This window comes from Populus trichocarpa, chromosome 15 (genome assembly GCF_000002775.5).
Source record: "Populus trichocarpa isolate Nisqually-1 chromosome 15, P.trichocarpa_v4.1, whole genome shotgun sequence".
Lineage (NCBI taxonomy): Eukaryota > Viridiplantae > Streptophyta > Magnoliopsida > Malpighiales > Salicaceae > Populus > Populus trichocarpa.
In genome coordinates this window covers 11,688,803-11,707,701 of record NC_037299.2, presented here as the reverse complement: position 1 = coordinate 11,707,701, position 18,899 = coordinate 11,688,803, and the positions used below count along the sequence as shown (strand labels likewise).

Sequence of the window (18,899 nt, the reverse complement as noted above, 5' to 3'; positions counted from 1 at the left end):
TTTTAATATCAATACAAAATATAAAAAAACTAATTTAAAAAATAAACGGATTTTTATTATTCCTGTTAATAGTTTTTTTTTTAACGTTTGTTAAAATCTATATAAAAAAAAAACGCATAAGTTAATGGAATAGAAGTAGTATCCCTTAGAATTTTCCATCAAAGTTTTTGCTTAGTTGACCTGTTTTACATTGTTAAAGCTGTACATCTAACAAAAAAAATCAATAAATATGGATAAAAGGATGAAACTGAAAACTATTTGAAACATAAAATTTCCACGGGGACGAAATGGAGAATTAGATAATAGTCAAGGGATAATATTGAGTTTCTGAGACCACTTAACCCTACTTCTCGTTCAGAGATTCGGAAATTAAAGAAAAATTAAGCGAGGATCAAGCCTACTCCATCTTCAAATCGGTTTAGGGTTTAACAGAGATAGAAAGAGGGAGAGGGAGAGGTCGGACTCTAAAACTTTCAGGTACCCGCTTCTTTCTACTTCATCAAAGTCTTTTTATATATATTGGCAATATCTTTTAAGAATCTGGAATTGAAGTTGAATTAGAGGTGTGGTGTTGTTTCTATGCGAATTACTTAGATGGGTTTTCAAATTTCAAGGAAAATGAAGCCGGCTAATTAGAATTTGTTTTTCAGTTCATGGTGTTGTTTGTCAATGGTGGAGGGAATTGGAGCAAGCCCTTTTCTTGAATTGGCTTTTAGAATATTTTAGGTGAAAGGGGCTTCTATCAAATCACTGCCTGCCTGACTTTTCTTTTATGTTTTTTGTGTTGTTTTCAGCTTTGCGTGAGGGGCTGGCGCAGCTATAGCTATTTCGAAAGATTAGAGTGGGATCAGCAGTCGTTGCCCAAATGGTGGGGGGGAAACAGCGTGGGAAAAAGAAAACAAAGGATGAGGATGGTTCCTTGAAAGAGGAAAGCTCTTTGAAAGATAGATTGCTTGCGAGTGGAGGGGAGAGTTTAACTCCAAGTATTGAAATTATGAAGAAGAAGAAGACGAGGAGGAGGAGTGAGAAGCATGAGGCTAGTGCTGAGGATGTTGGAGTAAGTTCTAGTCTAAGTGAGGGCAATGTAGATGTCAATAATGCAGCAGACAAGAATGAGAGGAAGAAGAAGAAGAAGGAAAAAAAGAAGAAGAAGAGCGAGGGGCATGGGGATTGCAGTGAGATTGTTGCAGTAAGTTCTAGTCTAAGTGAGGGTAATGTAGATGTCAATAACGCAGCAGAGAAAAATGAGAAGAAGAAAAAGAAGAGCAAAAGGCATGAGGCTTGCGTTGAGGATGTTGCAGTTAGTTTAAGTGAGGGTAATATAGATGTCAATAACGCAGAAGGCAGGAATGAGAAGAAGGAGAGGAAGAGAAAATTGGAGCATGGTAACAATGAGAAAGAATCTCAAGTGGCTAGGAAGAAAAATAAGGTGAGTGAAGTAGGAGAGGTTTTGGAGGAGACCCATATGCGAATAGAGGATAATATGGGCTTGCAAAAGAATGTCCATGTGGATTTGGTCAGAAACTCTGAGTCAGAAGTGAGAAGAGATGGGAAAAAGAATCGAAAGGAGAAGAACAGAGAAGATAGATCAAGCACCGTTGCCCCTGTGGTTAACATCCTTGACGATAACAGAAAGGAAGAGGTGGTTGGTGTACAGAAAGGCCCTGGGAGTGAAGGTATTGCTAACATGAATAATGGGGAAGGACGGGATCGAAAGAAGGAAAAGAAGAAGAAACAGAAGAAGTATGGTGGTGGTGGTGGCGATACTGAGGTAATTGAAAGTGCAGCTGATGGAAAAGATGCTGGAAGAGAGGAGTCGACTGAAATTGTTCAGGACAAGGTAGAGTCTTCAAAGAAGGAGAAGAAGAAAAAGAAGAAAAGGCACAATGTTGTTCAAGAGGCTGCTTCAATTCAAATTATGGCTGAGACCATGGGCAACCAAAGCAGTGTAATAGAAAGTGATGGAGGTAATTCAAGTTCGATTAAAAATAAGGCAAGAGATGGAAAACTAAAGGTCAATGATGAGGGTGGAAAAAAAAGGAAGAAGAAGGCCAAGTCTTTGGGGAATGGTTCAAAAGAAAAAAGTAGCAAAAGAGTTACACAAATGGAGAAAGATGTCGAGACTACTGGTCCATCAGAAAAATCTTCATCGAAAGCGACATCGAAGAGAGTAAGTTTTTGTGAAGATGTAGAGGTTTTCCCTTCATCTGATGGTCCTAGTGATGAGAAGGCTGTTGGGGAAGACGGCTTAGTGCGAGGGAAGCGGTTCTCACACGAGGAAGATGAGATGGTTAAAGAAGCTGTTTTAAACTATATCGATGTTCACGGTTTAGGTGCAGAAGGTCTAAACATGGTGCTGAATTGCAAAAAGCACCCTGCAATTGTACATTGTTGGAAGGAAATAGGGGCGGCCTTACCTTGGAGGCCTCGTCAGAGTGTATATCATCGAGCCCATATACTGTTTGAAAGGGGCCAGAATTCTTCTTGGACCCCAGAAGAGTATGAACTTATCCGGAAGTTCCATGAAAAACACGGTTCAGATTGGAAGACACTGGCAGAAGCCCTGGGAAAACATAGGTTTCATGTAAAGGATACGTGGCGGAGAATAAAACTGATCAATATGAAGAAAGGAAAATGGTCCCAGGACGAGTACCAGTCTTTATTTGATTTTGTGAATTTGGATCTGCGCTTGAAAGCTTTTGAAGAAAGGAAAACAAAGCATGGGATGTTACGAGATAATATTAGCTGGACAGCAATTAGCGAGAGGTTAGAAACTAGGACTGATGCTCTCTGCTGCCAAAAATGGTATGACCAGTTAACATCACCTATGGTAGCTGAAGGTAAATGGCTTGATACAGATGACTATCGGCTGCTGATGGAGCTCTACGACTTGGATGCTTGCTGCATGGAGGATGTTGACTGGGACAATCTTCTAGAGCACAGGTCTGGAGATCTATGCCGGAAGCGATGGAACCAAATGGTGAAACACCTTGGTGACCATCGTAACAAGTCATTTGCTGACCAAGTTGACGTTCTAATTAAGCGGTACTGTCCTGATGTGCTTGAAGCAAGAGAAGCCTACAACAGCAAACCTGCAGTTCCTTGAGGTCACAATCCTCTTGGGTGTTTTATCACTCCATTTGTGATCCCAGTCCAAGTGTTGGTGTCCCTGGATTAGGTTGCCATTGATTATATATAAAGGAGTTTAATGTAATGAAATGAAGTCTTTTTCCCAAGCAACTGAAATTGCTTAAATCCCCATTGCTTTTTCTGCTGCTGTTTTGTAATTTTGATTTGAAGATCAAGAGGGTGTGAAAGGGAATGGATTCCTTTCCCTTGTTTAAACATGATGGTCATATTTGTATTTTGCGATTTTTGTAGACTACTTTTTTTACCAGACCATATCTGGGCCTTTTAACATGCAGGTTTCTTGCTAGCATCATCTTTAAGCTGGCTTTCAAATGAGATTTTGTGGCTCTCGTTGCTATCTTCATCCTGCATCAACTCTTTTAAGCTTTTTTGTAAATATTATAAAAATTATTATACTTGTGTGTCTGCAATATATTTTTATGTTTGAAAATGTGTTTTTTCATGAACAATATATACTCGTATATGCATAATCTCAAAAGATGATGAAAGAAAAAGGGTAGAATTATCCTCTAGAACAAGTAGGATTTATCAATAATTTTTTGAATTAATCTCCTTAAGATTTTCATTCATTGACAATCTAATGTAGCGTTCACTTTGTATATATTTGATGACAGCAATTGGAATTTATTCTAGAACAGATTTCTGTATGAAACTGATTTCTAAGACTTCTTAATTTATTCATATATGACTGAAGCATAAAACTATCTTCATTTCGCAGGCGACGAAGGATGGTATGGGATGGGAATCAGATAAAGCTCATGCTTTCTCTTAACAGTACTTCCAAGTGCAGTATCCTCTTTCATGTTAAGGTCTTCATTCTTCACTCCATCACATAGTTTCCAGTCAAAAATGTACAATAGCTTCGCAAGCGCCATCTCTACTATAGCCAAACCAAATGCCATGCCAGGGCATTTCCTCTTTCCAGCACCAAATGGGATGAATTCAAAATTAGTGCCCATGTAATCGATCGAAGAATCTAGGAATCTCTCTGGGTTGAACTTCTAAGCCTCATTCCAATAAGTAGGATCCCTTCCAATTGCCCATGCATTGATCATCACATTACTTCTGTCAGGTATGTCATGTCCATTAATCTTGCATGCTTCCCTGCATGCTCTTAGAATCAATGGTGCAGGAGGATGGAGTCTGGTAGTTTCTTTGATAATTAGCTGCAAATATTTAAGTTCATGAAGTCTTGTTTCATCATCATTTCCCATCTTGGTAAAAACTACCCTCACTTCTTTCTGTGCCCTTTTCATGTGTCTTGGATTCTTTAGCATTTCTGACATTGCCCATTCCATAACTGCTGATGACGAGTCACTCCCAGCCAAAAAGAATTCCTGAGATAGAATTGTTAACCTGCTTTTAAACATATTTTCCTATATACTTCAGACAAGCATACATATCTATATTAGAGAGAGAGAGCATACTAACCAGAAGGATTGCTTTGATATTGTCATTTGTGAATTCGAGATTTCCTGAGTGCATGTTGCATATTCACGAGAACATCTAAAAAATCCTCTTCTATTTCATGCTCACTGGTCTTTGTCCTGATTTTGCTGGCTCTGCGTTCATTTATAACGGTTTCAAGCATCTCACCTATCTCTTGATGTTGCCTCACGAATTTTGACCTTGCCCAGCCAAGTGAGTGAAACAATTTAAAAGAAGGAAATATATCTGCAACATCAAAACCTGCTCCCCCTTGTTTCCATTCTTCTATACTTGAAAGCAGCGCTTGGTTTTTGCCTTTCTTACCCAAGATCACTCTTGAAATTAATCCAAACGTTAATGTAAAGAGCATTTTACTAAGGTTGATAGGTGATCCTTCTTTCGAAGAAATTGATGTAACAAAATCCGATACCTCTTCTTCCATGGTTGATCTGATCAGTGACCTTACACATTGTGGACTAAGCAGCTTGGATGAGCAGCTTTTTCGTAATTGCTTCCAATATTCTCCATAAGGTGTAAAAGAGATGGCTTTGCCGTTGTAAAACACGATTCTTGGGATGACACCATCAGGTCTGTCAACAATGATGTTTTCATTGGTTTTCATCACCTCTTTCGCTGTTTCTCGTGAGGAAATAACAACAAAACGAACCTCTCCGAGCAGAATTTGCATGACTGGTCCATACTTCCTGGCCAAGTCTGTAAAGCGATGATGGATTTGATGGCCAGCTACGTGGTGAATGTTCCCGACAAGAGGTAACTTCCATGGTCCTGGAGGTGGATTTGTAGTCAAGTACTTGTTGGTTTCTGATTTTTTCCTCATTCTCAATACCATGAAGATAAAGAGAAGGAAGGTTAAGAAGATTGCGAAAAGTGGAAAATGTTGCTCCATGAAGATATCAAAGGTAGGATTTTGGTGGAGTTTGATTTGTGAAGTTGCATGTCATGCTTTTGGTTTTATACATGCACGCTGGTTTCAGGTTGCCGCATGATGCTGATTACTAGTCAATACTAGATACCGATGTTCGTCATGTAATAGAAAAATTTTAGAAGACAAGTACAAATTACTGGTAACTTTACTGTTGCTAAGCTGTTCAGTCCCTCACATCTGTCTTAAAATCGCAGCTTTACTAATCATTATAAGCTTTTATTAGAAAAATCATGCTTTTGATATAAAAAAAGAATGAATGAATAAAGAAATGTATGTTTTTTTCCTGAATATAAATAATCTGGATTTTTACAAATATTTTTTTATATTTTTTTAAGGTTTTTATTCAAATAAACATATTGTCAATAATAAAAACTTCATGGGTTTTTTAATATAAAAAAAATGCTTAAACAAACAAAAAAAAGAATTTTGAATGAAGATATTAGTTTTTACTAAGAATTGATCATTAACATTTTTACAAGTATTTAATTTTATCATCACAAAATAAAAACAAAAATAGTTTTTGAGAACGACCCGTAATTACATCATGGTGAAAAAAAAAAACCAGTGGAATCTATAATCTTACAGACTTTGTGACTGTCTGGTCTATGCAGAAGTATCTGATGAAATCATGAAGATGCTTCTATTTTGTCTTAGAAAAGTCTGCTGCACATAAATCACAGAACAATCAAAATTGATAGTGGTCTGAATCCTATCTCTAATCATTAATTAATTTGTTGTGTCTGTCTATAAATGAGGGCCTCGAGGTGTCTCCATAATATTTTGTTATTGGTGGACGCTCAACTATATAAAATAAAATTTTATTTTATTGGTTTTTAGCAATTAAATTTTTAGAGATCGAATTTTGTTCTAGGTTTTTTTATAAAATCTTAAAGTCTTTTCAATTTCACCATTTCATAAAAAATTAAAGTATATCTTATTTTATTTTTTAAATTGATCCCTATTTTTTTAATTGATATTTTTTTCTTTTGGATCCTTTTGTGAAATTGATTTTTTTATTTTCATCCTTCAATCAAAAAATATAAGTTGTACTAACGTTTTTTTTTATTTTAATTTTCATTCTCATTCTTTAAATTACTATTTTTTAAAATCCTTTTGTAAAATTATTATTTTTTTCATTTTCATCATTCGACATGTAGGTTGGTAAGAAATTTGGCTCCTTGTTTTTTTGTCGATGGGGTGGTTTCGGTTTCATGACCCCAATCACGGGATTGATAACTTAACCTAGGTCAACATCATTTTTTTTCAGGGTTTTTTTTACATTATTTTTTTAATTTCATCTTTCCACATTGAGGGTTTTTTTTTAAATTAGGCTTCATTTTTAATTATTTTTTTTAATTTTTTTTTAATTTTTTTTGTATTCGGTTATCCCGATCTCATCACCTAGGCTATTGGTTTGGCAGGTTGGCTCGGTTTGACTTGGGTTTTTTTTAAATTAATATTTTTTTTTGCTTTGTTCATAAGCATTGAGTTATTTTAGGTTTGCCTTTTATTGAGTTATCTCATTCACATGAGAGTTTGGTGGGCTTGCTCACTTTGCTATTTTTTTTTCGGTTCTTTTTATTATTAATTGATTTGTTTTTAATTTTATCCTTCTACAATATTGGACTTGTTCAGAAATGGGCTTCATCATTTTTTTTCTTTCTATTTGTTTAATTTGATCTCAGGACCTGGGTTGTAAATTTGACATGCTCACTCGGGTTGGTTTGCGTCATTTGTTTTTTATAATTTCATCTTTTTATATCGAGTTGGTTATGATCTGAGCTTTGTCGCCTTTTTTTTCGTTCTGGTAGGAGTTCTTTTCGTATAGGTTCTCATGAAAACTTATTTTTTGTATAGTTCAATCAATTTACTATTGTTGCATGTTTTTTTATTATCTAATTAAATTATATCATCGCATTTGGTTCAATGGTGTCGACTATGCTCTAAGTTGCATGTTTTGTTTTTACTTTTTGAAACACGCTTGTGTTGTCCAGATATTCTTTTTTTACCAATAAAATTTTTTTGTTCAACCCAGCGGTGTAGCACAAGCTCACGAATCAAATCATTATCTAAAAATCAAGAACACCATGCATGAATATAGAAAGATATTCAAAAAAATTAATTTTATTTATCACAACTATTCTCTTCAAATATAAAAGCCTAATAATATATATATATATATATATATATATATATATATAAAAAAAACACTTAACTTAAAAGGAAGAAATAAAAATAATTAAGAAAATATTTTTTCAAAAAGTTATTGCATCAATTTCTCTAAATTGAAAGGAATTGGTTATGAATTTTAAATTGCCCGTGGTGCATAACCTCCCTAATCGAAAATCATCAATATCCACCGTGAAACACACCCAACATAATGTTCTATGAAAATCAAAGGAATTGGTTCTTATATTAACTCATGCAACCGAGAGTAAAAGATAATATATACAACTTGTTATAAGTCAAAACTTTTTAAAATAAAAATCACCAAAATTATAGGAAGACACCAAAATAATGAATTTTTATTCATTTTATTTTTCTTTGCCAAAAGCTATTGCAACTTTTTATAAAACATGAAAAGAAATCTATATATTAATATTGAATAACTTAAAAAAAAATGAAATATTCAAACTGAAAAAAAAAAGAATTACAGAAAATATTTATTTTTTCAAAAAAAAATTCTTGAATGAATGAATGGTGTTCAGGTTGATTTTCCCCGGTTGAAGGCAATCAGGACTGGTCCTGCTGCTGTTATCAATCTGAAGGTATCGGCGTCTTGTCCTCGGAATCTTTTCGCATTAGGGTTCCACATGATCCCTTGTTTTATTGGCTAAACTATCACAGATCATGCGAAGATATACAAATTTTCTTTTGTTTCAGCTGTTGGAAGCACAATATCTTAACTGCGACGGTCAAGGTTTTCCTTCGTCGGGACTCTTTTGGCAATGGAGAATATAGAGGCATGTGACTGTGCTTTGTTTTGTAATGAAAATGCAGTCCTTGGTGTTGAGTCGATAATGGTGTTATGAGTAGTGACTGTTGTATTATTGATCATTATTGAGTGAGAAAAGGCAAATAAAAACAAAACGAAAGGAAACGAAAGAATTATTGGATTTTGGAAAAAACAAATAATTGAATGCTTTTAAAGCACCATTTGTTTTTGCATTTACAGTTGGAAAGTATTTTTGCAAGAATTTAATTTTTTTTCTTCAAACTAATATTTTTGTATTTTTAGATTATTTTGATGTGTTGATATCAAAAATAAATTTTAAAAAATAAAAAAATATTATTTTAATATATTTTCAAGTAAATAACAAAAACATATATATGCCTATATATGAAAATTGGCAATCATTATTTTTCTTAATTCTCTTTCCATGTGTTAAGTGATAATTTTTTATTTTTTTTTAAATACATTAGCAACACTTAAGCATTGTGTTTTTAATTACATTGCAAAAAAACCAACCCAGCTCGCGGCAAATCACGAGCCAACTACCTAGTATCGTTCATTCTCATCATTGAATACGATTGAAAACAACATTTTATGACGGCAACGACAAGGGGGACAAGAAGTTTTATGCTTTGTGTGCAACAGTTTGGTAGCTGTTTCTCTCTGTTTCTTAATTTCTAAAAAAGAAAATTCAAACTCAGATTTCATCAACATTTCTATGTGGAGGAAGTTTGTGTTCTTATACATAGACAGCACTGCACAGTAGCTTCTTTCTATACCGAAGAGGTGATTATACTACTGTGTCAATTATATATCAAAGTTTGCGAAATGCTTAGCACAAAAAGGTTGAACCACATAAAGACACATCCATTGCAGTACTTGTGGATGCCAAAACTGGGCACCATGGAGTGCTTGCTGCAATGTGCTTCTTCTTTGCCAGAATTGTGTACCTGAATGAGCTGCAAACTGGAACCCTTCTTCTTTGGTTGGTCCCTTGTGATGTGATCTATTCGGCATAAGTTTTATTGTCTCATATATATGCAACGCAGCTGGTAGGATCAGTTTTTTCAGACTCTTCTGTTATGTTTTTATATATTTTACATGGCTTGGTAAAAGCGGGATGGAGCTTTTACCATCTTCATTGCAAATTAAAAGGTTTAAATGGCCTTTTAATGTGCATCTGTCATAAACCAAGTCTTAGGATCTCCTTGAAGTTAAATTTATTCTCATCAAGTAGAGGACGATCGAGCATATCAAAATGCAATCGGATTGCAGTCAATGGATATGCAAATTTAACATGTTCATTCGTGGACCAGTGCTGGCCTGGATTTCGCGAGGACTGCATGAAAACAGCTACCAACTTCCATTTGGCCAAACAAGAGTGGAGTTCCAAATTCAATCCTCAGAGTTATTGACTGATACACAAAGAGACGAACTTAACGTGCCATGATATCTCCAAGACTAATTGTGCGTGCAGGTCGAGTCTTAATTTACTGTAGCCTGTTTTGACCATTTGGGAAAAACTTGACGTATTCTTATATACTCGAATATGGCGTACCAATCCATCAATCCAAATTTGATCTAGTTTGGCAAGTAAATGACTTCATTAACGGAAGTTCATAAGAGTACTCATCAATGGTCAAGATCGATGACTTGGAATTGAGTCTGCACTTGCTGCATGGAGACAAAAGGAGAAAGTCTTGGCTCATGCACATGGTGTTTTTTTGGTAAGTTAGCATATTTTAAAAAAAATAATTTGTAAGGTAACATAAGCTGAAAAATAATTAGAAATTTAGTGCAGTTAAGAGGGTCGCAGATAATATCCGATTAATCCGTTATAATATGAATTAAATTTTAATTTTCAACATTTGAGAAAGAAAAACTTAATTTAAGCTTTAAAAATCAAATACTTGACTTAAAAATAGAAGAGTGTGGTGTTTATTCAATGCACATGGGTAGTATTCCAGAAGAAGAAGAAAAATACATAGAAAAGATTTAGTTAGAAAGACAGAGACATTCATATGAAAATAAATATGCTCAACTATCTCCGTTTCTCACCTAAAACAATAACTTAACTTAATTGATTAATAGATAAGAACCAAAACATTACAAGAAATCAAAGTTGATAAATCTCCCATGCATGTCCTGAACCGAATCCTTGCTTAAGTTCATTGTTTCAAACGATTAATTAATTTGTAAGTAAATTAAAAGAGAAGAAAAGAAAAGAAAAGAAAGAAAGAAACCAGATTCGTCAAGACACGAGTCTTGTCAAGTGGGAACCCAATTCCATCAACCAAGTTCGGTGACGAAAGTGATTTGACAAAGGAGGAGGCACAGCCTTCCGGTTAGTAGTTTCAATCAAAACAGCAAGACAGCCGATATCTGTGGTTGAAAGGCTGCTGGGTGGGCAATGATGAAGATATATTTCTTTTTGTTTCTGCCTGGGAAATGGTCAGCATTTGTGGGGATCGAGAGTTGACAATGGCAAACTCTGCACGGCATGATCTGCAAACAAGTTGATGTCAGTGTTCATAACTAGAGTTTGATTAGAAACACAACAACCTGACAGCATTGAATGTGTTTAATTAAATATGTTTTTTTTTTTAAGTTTAATATAGGTGTTCGGCCAGCTTGCGTGTACCTTGACTAATCATACGGGCCCTGAAGTTAACGACCATGTAAGCCTCCAGCGGCCATCATATGAGCAACCACAGGGCTCGAACCTGAGATCACAGAAGAAGCAAATCTCTTGATCTCAGGCTCTTATCATTGAGTCTCCTGGAAGGTTTAAATATATTTTTGATAAGGTGTGATTAGGCTAAACATCTTCGAATGATTAGGTAACTTCAACTTCTGATCCATACCTTTGATCATGACAGTCCCTGCTTAATCTTCTCAGATTTCATATTTAAAATCATTTAAAATATTTAAAATGAAATTCAATCTCAAAACAATTATGAAAAGAGTAGATCCGATGTCAATTCATCTCATTTACTATATTAAAAAAAATATTAAAAACTAGTTTCTTTAAAATATTCATCTAATCATTTTTTTTTAAAGACTTTTGAAATAATAAGATAAAAATAACGAGGATAATATAAAATACAAAATGAATTATATTATATTTTTATAAATATGGAAATTCAATTTATTTATCAATTAAATTTAAATTAAATATTATAATTAAAATAATATTAAAAAATTATTTATGTGAAAAGTTTTAAATTAATTTTTTAAAAAAAATAAAAATGACATAACACTTTTGCTTTAATTGTCTTTGTCTCTCTATACTTTGTTCATATTAAACAATGTCTCAGTCTGTACTGAGACTTTTTTTATATATATATATAATGATGTGATATTTTATGCTAGTTTTCACATTAGGATTTATTTTATATTCATCTTGCCTTCCATGTTAAATTTAGGAACTTCTTAAAAAAAAATTAATAAAAAGAAAATAAGAAAACATTTAGGACACTATTTTTGAGTATTTTTTTTCAAATTAGTATAGTAAAAAAAATAACACAGTTCAAAATTTATTTTAAAAAATAAAACAGTTTAGTGATTCGTAAGAATATTTTGCGACTCTCTTACAAAAATAACAAAGTTTTTAAAGCTATTTTAAAATTTAAATTTAAAATATAAATCAAACTTTATTATAATACAGAAGTAAGATTTTAATTTTTATATAAACTTTACAAGTAAAAAAAACTGTGTTTTTTTGTGTAAAATTAATCAAGTTATATGATTAAAATTATTTTGAACAGAAAAAAAAATTACAGAAAATTTTTTAAATTTTTTTATTTTGTAGACTCTTTTCAGTTTTCACATTGAATAGTGTTCACATGGAGATTAATTTATTTTTATTTATTTAATTTTTTTTTTGTAGTCAAAGGAAAAACAGAGAGATCGTCCTTTAACATTAATTAGGACAGCCCTCGTACTATATCTTGTCAAAATTACAAGAAAGCCTCTCTTGAATTAAACAATGGATGGTTAGAGAATAGAATCTTCTGAAGATTTTCTCCATGCCCAAATGCTATTTTGCATCAAAATGGAATACACAAAGGAAAAGGGCAATGTCTTCTAGACTTGGAATCGGAAAATCAACCCTTCATTATCTGCCCATGCCAGATTTCAACTTTAAGCTCCAAGAACCTTCTAATCACAGACATTTTCTCATGCCAGATCAAAAGAATAAACAGCAAAAATCAAGCCCACCAAAAAAAAGCACAGCAATTTCCAAACCAAAGTACACCCAGCTTTCTTCACGTCTCCAAACAGCAGACAGTACTATCACATCCCCGTCGTGCTGGTTGTTTTTTTTTTAAAATAATATTTTTTTTATTTTATAAAATTTATTTTTAATATTAATACATTAAAACTAACCTATATAATCGCAGTCGTCTGTTTTCTCTCTTGCATTCAAATATCAGACACCACTACAAGCGTCAGACTTGAATTCTTGTATCAACTTCTTCCGCAGTCAACATGGGCCCGTAAGACCACTATAAAGAGGAGAAGACTGCTTGTAAAATTCAAAACAAGCCCAGCCCATTGCAATATGTTGCAGCACTCACCTAGCTGTCCACCATCCAAACTACTAAAATTCTAATATTGTAATAAAAAAAAAATTGTAATATTGTATAGTTTCACAGCATTTATATTTTTTTTTATGAAAAATAACTATATACAACAAACTAAAATCCATGTTTTTTTAACATTTTAAACTTAAATCTAATTTAAAAGTTGTGAACCCATGTTAGTGGTGTAACCATATTGAATCCAACTTAAATATTGTAAAACAAATATTAGATTAATTATGAATTTGTACGGAGTGTGTGAAAATTTTTATTTTTTAAAGGTATATTTATTTTAAAAAATATTAAATTAGTATTTTTTATAACTTTAATGTGTTGGTATTAAAAATTAATTAATATATTTTAAAAAATATCTTAATATCACATAAAAAAAATAATGACAGAGATTGTATCGTGTCCGAGAAACATCGATCGATCGAAGCTGGACAGGACTGGTTAGAATTTTTAAAGTGAAATATTATGAAATCACTTGTATTGAAATAAAATGACATGAATATGAATATCAAAATCTTAATTAACATCATAAGAAGGAAAAAAAAAAAGAATAATTGTAATATTGTATAGCTGCACAACATTTATATATTTTTATGAAAAATAACTATATACAACTAACTAAAATCCATGTTTTTTTAACATTTTAATCTTAAATCTAATTTAAATGTTGTGAACCCATGTTAGTGGTGTAAGCATATTGAATCCAACTTAAATATTGTAAAACAAATATTAGATTAATTATGAATTTGTACGGAGTGTGTGAAAAATTTTATTTTTTAAAGGTATACTTATTTTAAAATATATTAAATTAGTATTTTTTTTATAATTTTAATGTGTTGGTATTAAAAATTAATTAATATATTTTAAAAAATATCTTAATACTACATAAAAAAATAATGACAGAGATTATATCATGTCTGAGAAACATCGATCGATCGAAACTGGACAAGACTGGTTAGAATTTTTAAAGTGAAATATTATGAATTCACTTGTATTGAAATAAAATGACATGAATATGAATACCAAAATCTTAATTAACATCATAAGAAGGAAAAAAAAAATAATTGTAATATTGTATAGCTGCACAACATTTATATTTTTTTATGAAAAATAACTATATACAAGTATACAACTAACTAAAATCCATGTTTTTTTAACATTTTAATCTTAAATCTAATTTAAATGTTGTGAACCCATATTAGTGGTGTAACCATATTGAATCCAACTTAAATATTGTAAAATAAATATTAGATTAATTATGAATTTGTATGGAGTGTATGAAAAATTTTATTTTTTAAAGGTATATTTATTTTAAAAAATATTAAATTAGTATTTTTTATAACGTGTTGGTATTAAAAATTAATTAATATATTTTAAAAAATATTTTAATATCATATAAAAAAAATTATGACAGAGATTATATGTGTCCGAGAAACAGGACTGGTTAGAATTTTGAAAGTGAAATATTATGAAATTTATAGGGATGATTAGGTAAATACATACATAGCCCAATCAACATTCATTCAACAAGCTTAAGCACGATAAGTCTTCCTTTCTCTAACCGCACTCAACACAGCACAGGCACTTCTCTTCAATCTTCTCTTCGGTTTCTCTCTTTCTGTCTACAACTAAAAACCATAAAACAAACTCTCTCAAGAAAAAATAAATATATATATATATATATATAGGAAAAGGAAAAGGAAAAAACAAAGCAGACCAGCCGGCCAACCGAACACCACCAACACCCGATTACTTCCCTCACTTCAAAAAAAAAAAAAAATGTCACCAAAATAAGACAACTTCGGTCTCTATATCATCCCCTTTCCACCAAATCCCGAAAATCAAAAAAAAAAAAAAAATTCAAATGACAACCACCACCGCCACAGGCAGTCTAACCAGTGGAGGCGGAGGAGAAGGCGGCGGAGCAGACGATCGCGTCATGGCAACTGCACAGCAGATCGTGAACAGTTTAAACACGACAAAAAACGTGCGCGAAGACATGTTATTGATCCTTTCTAGTTTCGATAACCGTTTATCGAACATATCGGATTTAATCAAAACTGTTTCCAGTTCTCAATCCTCCGTGTTAGACGCAGCTGAGAAGATCATTCTCCGGTCAGACTCTGGCATCTCCTCCACCGTGTCTTGTGATGAGTCACCGAAGGAGACTAGGGATTATTTATCTGCTGTTGATGAGATTCTTGATTTGTTAGATAACTTATCAGTTGAGCCTGACTTGGAGGTTTTGGACCGGGCGGAGACTGCGGTTCAAGTGGCCATGTCGAGATTGGAAGATGAGTTTAGGCATATTTTGATAAGGAATACAGTTCCGCTTGACGCGCAGAGTTTGTATGGATCTATTAGGAGGGTTTCGCTTTCATTTACGGCAAATGAAGGGGAAATTGATGAGGATTTTGCGAGTTTTGGAGAAGTGGAAACCGAGAGTGTCTGTTTTCATGAGAGAGGAGCGAGCTTAGGAGATGATTTGTGTGTTGATTTGATTAATAGCGAGGCGGTTGTGGAATTGAAAGAGATTGCTGACAGAATGATACGATCCGGGTATGAGAAAGAGTGTGTGCAGGTTTACAGTAGTGTGAGAAGGGAAGCTTTGGATGAGTGTTTGGCTAGTTTGGGTGTTGAGAAGTTGAGTATTGAGGAAGTGCAGAAGATAGAGTGGAAGTCCTTGGATGAGAAGATGAAGAAGTGGGTTCAGGCGGTTAAGATTGGTGTTAGGCTTCTTTTGAGTGGGGAGAGAAGGCTCTGTGATGTGATTTTTAATGGGTCGGATTCGGCTAGGGAGGTTTGTTTTAATGAGATTGCTAAAGGGTGTTTAATGCAGTTGTTGAATTTTGCAGAGGCAGTGTCTATTGTGAGGAGGTCATCGGAGAAGTTGTTTAGGATTTTGGATATGTATGATGCCTTGTCAAATGTTTTCCCCGATTTGGAGGCTATGGCTATGGATAGGTTTGTGTATGGTGAGGCAAAAGGAGTGTTGGATGGATTGGGAGGGGCGGCGAGAGGGACTTTTGTGGAGTTTGAGAATGCTGTGAAAAGTGAGACTTCTAGGAAGCCTATGTTAGGTGGAGAGATTCATCCGCTTACTCGGTATGTGATGAATTATGTGAAATTGCTTGTAGACTATGGTGATACCCTGAATTTTCTTTTGGAGAACGATGATGATGATGAATTAAATGGATTGCAAAATGATGATGGTGAGAGGTTGCAGTTAGAAAGCATGGCTCCTATAACAAGGAGATTGTTGGCTTTGTTATCGACTTTGGAGTCTAATCTTGAGGAGAAATCGAGACTGTATGAGGATGGTGCTATGCAGTATATATTTCTTATGAATAATATTCTGTACATGGTGCAAAAAGTTAAGGATTCAGAACTTATAAAGATTTTGGGAGATCAATGGGTCCGCAAACACCGTGGCCAAATACGCCAGTATGCTACAGCATATCTTAGGGCTGCTTGGAGTAAGGCCTTGTCATGCTTGAAGGATGAAGGGATTGGTGGGAGTTCTAACAATGCCTCTAAAGTGGCTTTGAAGGAAAGGTTCAAGAGTTTTAATGCGTGCTTTGAGGAAATATATAGGATTCAGACTGGTTGGAAGGTTCCGGATCCTCAACTTCGTGAAGAGCTTCGAATATCCATATCTGAAAAGGTATTACCAGCTTATCGCTCATTTATGGGGAGGTTTGGGAGTCAGCTAGAGAGTGGAAGACATGCTGGGAAATACATAAAGTACACACTAGATGATTTAGAGAATTATTTAGTTGATTTGTTTGAAGGGACCCCTCTTGTTCTTCACCACCTAAGAAGAAAGAGTTCATAGGATTCACGACTCTTTTAACAGGTAAGCACTCGTTCTCATAAGGATTAGAAAAGGAGAGGGTTTATGTATTTGCTGTATCTGGATCATATGCTTTTCGGATTTTCTTAGTGTAATGCTTTAAACACAGGCTTCTGAGTTGAACAGTTATCCCTTTATATAAAACTTTGTACATGTATTAAAGAACATAGGTTTTTTTACTTGTGGATTCCTTCTTGTTCATGTATTTTACCGTCACCAAATCACCATCAGCAAGCTTTTCTAATCTGCGTGTACTATTTGGCTATTGCAATTTTATAGCTTTCAATGTTCATGTAATGGATCGAAGCTAAGAGATGTTATCTTTCTTTTCTGACATCAGTATCACTTAAAAACTCCTAATGATTGAGCAGTCTGTTGTATTTTATTTGCCAAAGTTTGTATTGCTAATGATTGGAATTCAATATCATGATGGGATAAGGAGATTATATGAAGTTGGCAATTTTGAACTAGATTTTGAACTTGAAAATGAAGTGCTAAATGAAAGTGTGATTACAGGCTCTTGCAACTACCTTTTATTTTGGTTATGGAGGTCCTGAGGTAGAACCTAGAATGTGCCGTTGAAAGATGGCAGTGCGTAAAACGTGAAAAGCTCCTTCAGGGAATTGTATTGAGTTGGCAGTTTTGAACAAGATTTTCTTTTGGAAAACATAGAACAGTCAAACAAAGTGAGTATTAGATATTTCAGAGTTCCTTAGAATCACTTAATGATCATGTAGCGGGAAAGTAGTTGGGTCCAATAACGGATGATTCCAGAATAGGCTGTCAAGTCTTAAATTATGGATTATAAATTGTTGATTGGCACAATCTTATGTTAGATTCCTTACATTTCTGTTTAAGGAATCCCCAGAAACATATTCCTGATGAAAATAGTTGCAGCTAAGTGATTATTGGGTTGGAGAAACTCAGTGACTGAGAATCCAAAGCTTTCTAGTTTGATGTATCCGAGTCACGCTTAACTTTTTTAGCTTTTATTCCCAGTCACTTCTGACTTGTTGTGCAAAGCGAACAAGGGAAAGGAGGAAAACGGTGGTTGGCATTCACACACTTTCTGAGAGGAAATTTAGTCTCAGTTGTCTGCTCCACTAAGTGCTCTCTTTTTAATGTCCTTACTCCTAAGGTGACTTCCGAATCAATAATTTGATTTGTCTGCAACCACAAAGTTTCTGTAAAGAAAAGGCCCCTTTCAGTAATGGTTTCAGGCAGGAGGTTCATGGTTGTCCTTTTGTCACTTAGCTGAACTCAACCTAGTGGGGGGCACGAGGTTCCTGAGCATGTGGAGCATATAACCCGTATGCTTCCAAAGAAATGTGACCAGTAAACATGCCATGGCGAATGGAATTATATGCTTTAATTGCCCTTGCAAAATGTTGGCATGGTTCTTGGTTAGCTTAGTCTTGGATCAGACAAGTTACATCACTTGTTTGCCTTGGATGCGAAAGCACAGCTGCCCATATTAAGCGGAGACATGCGAACAACTCTGGTGTTTTCGTTGTCTATACCAATGGATTGGTGTGATGAGATCTAGATTCGAACCGGATGAGAATGATGCATGAATATTATCTTTGCCCGATTATCCAAAAGACAACCGTTGTGCTGTCACATTGGAATGCCCGTGGATGTTGTTGCTCCCATATGCAGCGACAAGAAGGCTCGACCTAGCATGGATGAGGGAACCTGTCTGTCTTCGCTTTAAAAAAGGTTATCTATCTGGTGGCCTGAACTGGAAACAATGTTTAGATACCATTGAAGAGGACATTTAACTAAGGTTCGGTTCGATTCGATTCTTTGCTTGAGGAGAAAATGCCTTTACCCACGTATGAGACATTCAGAAAAGGTTGCTCTTTCTTGCTCGAAACGAACTTGTGGATTCGATGCGGAATGTTGCCACCTTACAGAGCTCACTGGAGTTGTTTCAAGGAAGAAAATCCCATTTCTCATGAACAATAAATTATG

General features: G+C 34.2%; 2 protein-coding genes and 1 pseudogene across 2 annotated transcripts; 2 read left to right on the top strand and 1 right to left on the bottom strand.

The window, feature by feature from the left end:
- Window positions 1-311: 311 nt before the first annotated feature.
- On the top strand, window positions 312-3,465 carry LOC7463124 (RNA polymerase I termination factor). Its single transcript, XM_024586830.2, has 2 exons — window positions 312-477; window positions 795-3,465. Exon 2 carries the CDS (start codon window positions 866-868, stop codon window positions 3,104-3,106), a length of 2,241 nt encoding a protein of 746 aa, XP_024442598.1. The 5' UTR covers window positions 312-477; window positions 795-865; the 3' UTR covers window positions 3,107-3,465.
- Window positions 3,466-3,857: 392 nt separating this feature from the next.
- LOC7454709 (cytochrome P450 726A27-like) lies at window positions 3,858-5,485 on the bottom strand (annotated as a pseudogene).
- A 9,042-nt stretch (window positions 5,486-14,527) lies between these two features.
- LOC7463123 (exocyst complex component EXO70B1) lies at window positions 14,528-17,104 on the top strand. Its single transcript, XM_002322212.4, has one exon. It carries the CDS (start codon window positions 14,937-14,939, stop codon window positions 16,905-16,907), a length of 1,971 nt encoding a protein of 656 aa, XP_002322248.1. The 5' UTR covers window positions 14,528-14,936; the 3' UTR covers window positions 16,908-17,104.
- Window positions 17,105-18,899: the final 1,795 nt, after the last annotated feature.

Excerpts from the sequence above, each read along its gene's own strand:
- LOC7463124 (XM_024586830.2), top strand. The coding sequence starts at position 866 with ATGGTGGGGGGGAAACAGCGTGGGAAAAAGAAAACAAAGGATGAGGAT.
- LOC7463123 (XM_002322212.4), top strand. The coding sequence starts at position 14,937 with ATGACAACCACCACCGCCACAGGCAGTCTAACCAGTGGAGGCGGAGGA.